This window comes from Malania oleifera, chromosome 1 (genome assembly GCF_029873635.1).
Source record: "Malania oleifera isolate guangnan ecotype guangnan chromosome 1, ASM2987363v1, whole genome shotgun sequence".
In the NCBI taxonomy this organism is placed as follows: domain Eukaryota; kingdom Viridiplantae; phylum Streptophyta; class Magnoliopsida; order Santalales; family Ximeniaceae; genus Malania; species Malania oleifera.
Genome location: NC_080417.1, coordinates 43,734,352 through 43,741,304, shown reverse-complemented (window position 1 = coordinate 43,741,304; position 6,953 = coordinate 43,734,352). Strand labels below are relative to the sequence as shown.

At 33.5% G+C, this 6,953-nt stretch overlaps 1 protein-coding gene across 1 annotated transcript; it reads right to left on the bottom strand.

Moving 5' to 3' along the window:
* Positions 1–1,804: 1,804 nt before the first annotated feature.
* On the bottom strand, positions 1,805–3,762 carry LOC131159403 (protein WUSCHEL). Its single transcript, XM_058114328.1, has 3 exons — positions 3,318–3,762; positions 3,083–3,186; positions 1,805–2,251 (listed from the first exon to the last, which is right to left on the bottom strand). The coding sequence occupies exons 1-3, from the start codon at positions 3,760–3,762 to the stop codon at positions 1,805–1,807; spliced, it is 996 nt and encodes a 331-aa protein (XP_057970311.1).
* Positions 3,763–6,953: the final 3,191 nt, after the last annotated feature.

Sequence of the window (6,953 nt, the reverse complement as noted above, 5' to 3'; positions counted from 1 at the left end):
CTACATTCCTCCTCCGCATTGGAGAAATTATTAGGTTAAATTTTGAATCTTCAAACTATAAGTGAAATTTAGAGAGAATTGAGCTCCTTGTTTGGTTAAAAACTTTAAACCGGTACTCTTCACATTTAAATCATTTTTTTACTACTTAAAATTTAACATGGTTAATCATTTTAGTTAATATAATAATTTGTGGGCGGTACAACTGAGTCTTATACTAGGGTCTACAATTTTTAAGATGAAACATATCATTTATTTACTAGATAAAAGGACATTCATTATTGTGTTTTAGAATAACTTCGAGTACTATATATAACCCATTGGGTTGTTAGCATTTTTGACTTTATTTGCAAGTTTTCTTGAGACGATTAGCTTAACTTAAAAAGAGTATATTCTCTTTCCCACATCAAAGAAATTTAGGTTAGTTGACAAATTGCATCAAATTCTAGGCAACCAATTCATTGTAGAATTACATTTACTTTTACTATTTCGCATGTTTATATAATTTGACTCATGTATGACTTAAAATTTAACAATTTATCACTTTATCTAACATAATAACTTTTTCCCACGAGCCCCACTCACAATTTTATGAAAATAAATATTTATTCTCAATTTTTCTCAAAGACACTAATCCTATTGTCGTTAATTGAAGCATAACTGATTGTTCTTTTTTAAAGTCCCTACACCCTTATACTTTAAAAAAAAAGAAAAAAAAAAGTTAAAAAGAAGAAAGAAACCACTGTGGGCAAGTAGTCTCCAAGTTCTCTAGAACATTAGCCATAAAAAATAATTAAAAAAAAAAAAGTTAAAAAGTGTAGAAAGAAATCACTGTGGATACAGATGAGGTGGGCCTAGGAAGGGCAAATGTTAAAGGAGGATTGTAAAGCCCAGGCTGAAGCCCATCTAGGGCCCTGAACCACTGAAGAGACAAGCAAATAATTTGTGGTATTTACGATGAAGGTTCAAACTTCAAAATATATACTCACTTTTTTTTTTATAACGGCCGCATGCATTATGCATACAGAGATATACTCTCTCTCTTTCACTCTCTCTCTCTCTCTCTTCTCATTCTCACACTCTTTGATCAGTTTTTCTGCAACAGTACAGTACACACCCCTTTTAAAATATTTGCTTATACCATTTCGATATCATTGGAAAATCTTTTCGTCATGTACTATCGGATACCCCCCAGCCCTACTTCCCCTTTGCTTTTAGGGCACCGCCCTAAAGGCTAACCCCATTTGGGGTCCCATTCAAATCTCTGTCGAGAATCACACACTCCCACGCGCCATTCTCAGAAACCCCTATTAAACAAAAAGTTGTAGAAGAGGCCATATACAGACCATATTAATATATTATATAAAACATATGCCAGCCATGCCAACACAAATTAACCTACATATACAGCTTGTGTTATACATATGAATGGGCATACACATCCATTAACTTTTTTTTTTTGTTAGTGCAAGATTACATGATCTGGCTCATACCCACAAATGATTCACAATCTATTCATGTTTGGAAGGTGCATTGGGTATTATTATAATGTGTCTTTCAGTTTGTATTTGTGTATGTGTGTTTTCTAGCTGTGTTCTTTTTATCTATCTATCCATATACATCAATGTATACATGCAAATATATATATATATATATATATTTATTTATTTATAAATATAAAGCACACACTGTTTGCTTAGCTGAAAATCATGGAATTAAATATTGATGACCCTCTAAAATTTCTTGACATGAAATGTGTTTTAAGTACATAATGTAATTAAACTAATAATTAGCTGTTCCAGCTGATTCATGAGGAAGACTCAGGTGATCGGGCGCCAGCAAAAGAGCTGAGGCTGAGCTCGAGGGAGGTATGAGACCTGGCGTTGCGGTCGACATCGACAGGGCGGTGGAAGCCTGTGTAGTAGCCGTAGTGATGATCAGAAGGGGGCTTCATGCTGCGGAAGCCGCCAGTAGCAGCAGTGATTTCTTCACGGTGCATGGGAAAGAGAGGCAGTGTTTCTAGCTGCGGGGGAGATGCCTGATATTCTTCTTCTTCTTCTTCTTCTTCATCATCATCTTCTTCTTCTCCCAAGCTGCTCTCATGACCCATTGATGAGTTTGTTCTCTTGTCAAAAAGAGAATAGGATGAAGAATAGGGATGATCAATGCCAACCCAACTGAACTTTTGGCTCATAGGCCCATCAACATGAGTTCCGGTACCACTGCCCGTACCAGCTGCTGATATTGAACAGTCCTATTTTTTTTTAAAAAAAAGAAAACCCAAAAAAACAGAAAAGAAGAATAATTAAGAAGCATATGTACAATTATAAATTGATTACAAGAGCTAGCTAGGTAGTCAGATCAGAAGAGATGTAGTACTAAAGCATGCACCATCCCTGCTTCTGTGTAATTTTCCAGAGAAAAAAAGGAAATTTTATGTCATTATTAAGTAAAAGTTTATGTTAATTCGGCTTGGTTGAAACAAATAATACCGAAAAGATCCATTTTTTATTTGAAAAAAAAATGAATGTATGTCTAGATTGAAGGATTGAAAATGGTAGACACAAATCCAGGTTGTCTCTCCATTTTAATGTTAAAATGGATTTGTTTTGTATTGTTGAAATGGATTTTGTTTTGTTGTTACTACACACGCATTAGTTTATACAATAGATTTATATATATGTATGCTGTTAGGCACATGGGGTGTAAAATTTCATGAAATCATGTTGGCTTTCCTTGCCTTTTCAAACACACGGCAAGATAAACAGGGTTGCAACCAACATTACATACATACTTTGCTGGCACCAACTTCACAGTTAATTCATACCACAACAAAAATTTTCAAGCTCACAGATTAATTAACCCATGCCCCATGTATCTCAGCTACCCTCATTTCTTTATTTATTCATTCATATATATATATATATATATATATATATATATATATATATATATTAATTTATTTATTAATCTTTTTTGGGGTTTGGATATATTCCTTAACCCGCAGGCGCAAACCTATCTGTGCCATGATTATATATATATATATATATATGTGTGTGTGTGTGTGTGTGTGTATCAGACTTACCCTAATAAAACTGTTCTCCATTGGCACAGATCCATATCCGAAGCAGCTTCCCATCTGCCCAACAGCAACCGCAGTAGGATGAGGAGTACCAGAAGAGATGACACCTGCAATTAACCAAAATACCCTTTTACAAAATACCCACTTAAAGTTTTGGGGGAAACATGATAGAACAAGAGAAATCGAGAAGCATATGCATATAAATGGGCATACGCGCATATATAAATATAAGACTTACCTGCAGGGTTGGAAGGATTGATCATGTTAGGGTACTTGTCGTGAAAGGCAATAGTACTGTTGTTTCCAACAGTAAGAGCAGATGATGATCTTTGCATGGGGATGTGATCAGTAGTAGTGGTGAATCTCTTCTTCTGCCTCTCACGAGCCTTGTGGTTCTGAAACCAATAAAACACATTTTTGCCTTCGATCTTACCGTACTGCCTCAGCCTGGCTGCGATCCGCTGGATCTGATCAGCGGTTGGGGACCTAACTCCATTGTTGTAGTAGAGTTCCTTGAGGATCCTAATCTGGTCAGGCGTGGGAGCCCATCTTGTGGTACCACTACTGCTGCTCTGCTGCTTGCACACCATTAAACTACTACTCCCACTGCTGCCGCCGTCTTGATCATGAGTGCAGCTTGCTGCTCGAGGCAGCTGCTGCTGCTGCTGATCATGAGGCTCCATGAAAAATGGATGAACAAAGTAGTTAAAGGGAAGAAATTAATTAAAGAATCTACAAGCACTTGGTGGGATGGGGAGGATGAGGGTAGGTGAATTAAGAAGGTGCATGAATTAATGGAGGGGATGGTTATAATGAGTGGTGGGAGATATGAGAAGGTGGGCACATGGTGGGAGAGAGAGGGCAGGGGATATCAGAGAAGTATCCTTGAGAGAAGGACTGAAGTGGACAGAATGAGGGTTATAAAGGGGGAAGGGACAAAAGAAGGCATAGAAAGGAGAGGATATATATCAGAGGAATTACTTGGATGAAAAGGCATGACGAGAGAGAGAGAGAGAGAGAGAGAGAGAGAGAGAGAGAGAGGTATAGCTAGAGTGGTGAAATGTGGATAATGAGGGATGGATGAAATGATATATTCGATGGGAAGGAGAGAAAGAAAGAAAGAAAGAAAGATGAAATGAACTGAAGGGATAGATGGGGTAGCAGCTGGCTGGCTTTGTGGATGAGTGAGTGAGTGAGTGAATGAATGAATGCAATAAAATGATGATGGGGGCTAGTGATTTAGACGGAGTTAAAATTAAGAAGGTTCTGCTTTTAATGGGTAGGGGGGGATATGGTACTGATAATCTTTGGCAGAGGCAAAAGCAGGACTAACAAGTTATTCTTGTACTTCCAAGACTATGGACAATGGAGCGCATGGACAGTGAAGGACTTGGATGGGTATCCCTTTTAATTTCTTTTCTTCCTAGGGCCCAACCCACCAATTTTATGGGAAACAGACAAATTAAGAATTCCATGTTATTTACTCATTTTTTTTTTGGGAATTTAATACTACCCTATGCATGTATGGATGTCTTTTTTTTTTATTATTATAACCATTTTCTTTGATATAGGTGTTTTCTTTGCATTTTTTAAAATAAAATTTTAGATTTCCTCTAATTGCAAAAATACTTTATCCCTACCTTTAGATAGGTCATAAATTTGGAGTCGTATTGGATTTGAATAAAATTTAATATAAATTTGTATTGAAATTTGTCAAAATTCATCCAAATCTAAATAAAAATAAATAATAAAAATAAAATTATTTGAACTCAATGATATCTTAATGGACAAAAGACGCTCACCTACCTTGAGGTTTTGCAAAAAGACAAGAATCTCTCCCGAGGTTTCAAAAATCTCAAGAACCTCTCATGAGATTTGTCAAAAATGACAAAAACCTTTCATAACGTTTAAAAAATGTCACAAACTTTTCTTAAAATTTGCCAAAAAGACACATACCTCTCTTAAAAAAAAAACTTACCTTTTTACAAAATACAAGAAAAAATTTATATCTTTTTGACAAACCTCACAGGAGGTCTCTAAGATTTTGAAACTTTAGGAGAGGTTAATTTTTGAAACCTTAAGAAAGATTGGTGTCTTTCGTTCTATCTTAATTTCAGTAAAGAATTGATGTAGTTACCTTGATGATGTGTGTAAGACCATGTATAATGGTTAAACTAATAAAAAAAATTTACCCAAACATTACAAAGGTTAAGCTAGTAGAAAAATAAATACCCAAACAGTATAATGGTTAAATTTCTCTCTCTCTCTCTCACACACACACACACACACACACACACACACACACACACATTAGTCCTCAGTTTTGTGGAATGGAAGACCAATTAAATCAGCCTCAGCTTGCCAACAACATGCCACTTCACATACGAACAATCAGCAATTTTCAATCATGGACTGATCATGACTTTGTTGCTTCTCCAATTTTAGGGTTTTATAATAAGGCATAAATCAAAATGTGCCTTTGGATTAGGTTCAATACCCTATTGTCTTTATTAGGCTGAGAAGAATTTTATCTGCTCTGATTTGAGAGGATGATCTTGTTCATCTTTCTCCTCTACTTATTTGGTGCTCCTTTAATAAAGTTATTATTATTTTTTTAAAAAAATAATAATAAAAATTTGTCATCTCAATCAATTATCTAAAGATTCTATATGAATGAATTTCAAATTTCAAAATCTCTTTGACAAATAATATATATATATATATATATTTTATGATTTTATTTATTTTTATTTCTACTCTTGGGGCTTGTCTTAATTAATTCTTCAGGGAAAGCAGCTTCTTCTCAAATATATAATAATATATATTAACGCGAGTTATAAATATATATAATAACATTACATAGTGTTGATGACAAGTAATGAGAAAAATGATATTTGGGCATCCTTATGGTCTGTACAATTGTGGAAAATAGTTTTAAATGTTACAAACACATTAGTTATTATTATTTTTTAGTTTTACAGCATTAATATTTATGTGAAAATAAAAAAAAATAAAAATTTTGGGAAATAGATTTGTTTTTTATTTTCATTTTTTTTCAAATAATTTGAAAATACCAACTTGTTTTTCAAATTTTTAATAACTTATATATTTTTTTTCCTAAATTTGTATTAGTTAGTTAATAATTATTTTTTTTTATTTTGAAGATTTTTAAATTTCTTACTCTGTGCTAAGGAGCATGAAATTCAAAACTTGAATTTCGAATTGTGTGGAAAATGACACAATATAATAAAAAATTGTATGAAGTTTTGAAAAATAAAGATAAATTTAAATCGGCGTCCCAACATCTATGAACCTAAATACTACCTTATAGTAATATAATTTTTTAAAAATTGAAAAAAAAGTCACACATTCTTCTTAATGATTTTGAAATCTAGGAATAAAAATGAGAAATTGTTTTGTCTAACTAAATAAAATTTTAATAATTTTCTACCTTTTTTTTTTACAAATATTACAAGAATAAAATAATATGACATTTATAAATATTTTTTTTTAAAAAACTAGAATGCTAGAAATGCAAAATGGCAAATGTTTCCATAGCTAAATTAGACCTTGAATACTTTAGGTGGAGCTTTATTTAGATATGGCTGTATATATAAATAATGTGCAGTTGTGTATTAGGATCAACTGATCGATGCTCATTGGATCTATGTCATTCAGAATTAAAGAATTCACATTGGGAATTTGAGATACAAGTTGGGTATAGAGGCAGCGAAGCACTTTTTAGTAATTTTGATAGGGCTATTTGCCGTAGTAGAAATTCTTCTGTCCTCTTGATAAATTAAGAATTGACATTCATGCGGGATGAAACCTAAGATCGATCTTCTATTATTAGGAAATGAAATGAATAATTTGG

What these genes read in the sequence shown, in the direction of transcription:
- LOC131159403 (XM_058114328.1), bottom strand. Translation starts at nt 3,762, where the DNA reads ATGGAGCCTCATGATCAGCAGCAGCAGCAGCTGCCTCGAGCAGCAAGC. An exon ending in CAATCCTTCCAACCCTGCAG is followed by an intron (nt 3,187 to 3,317) that starts GTAAGTCTTATA and finishes GGTTAATTGCAG; the next exon opens with GTGTCATCTCTTCTGGTACT. An exon ending in TGGAGAACAGTTTTATTAGG is followed by an intron (nt 2,252 to 3,082) that starts GTAAGTCTGATA and finishes AAAAAAAAATAG; the next exon opens with GACTGTTCAATATCAGCAGC.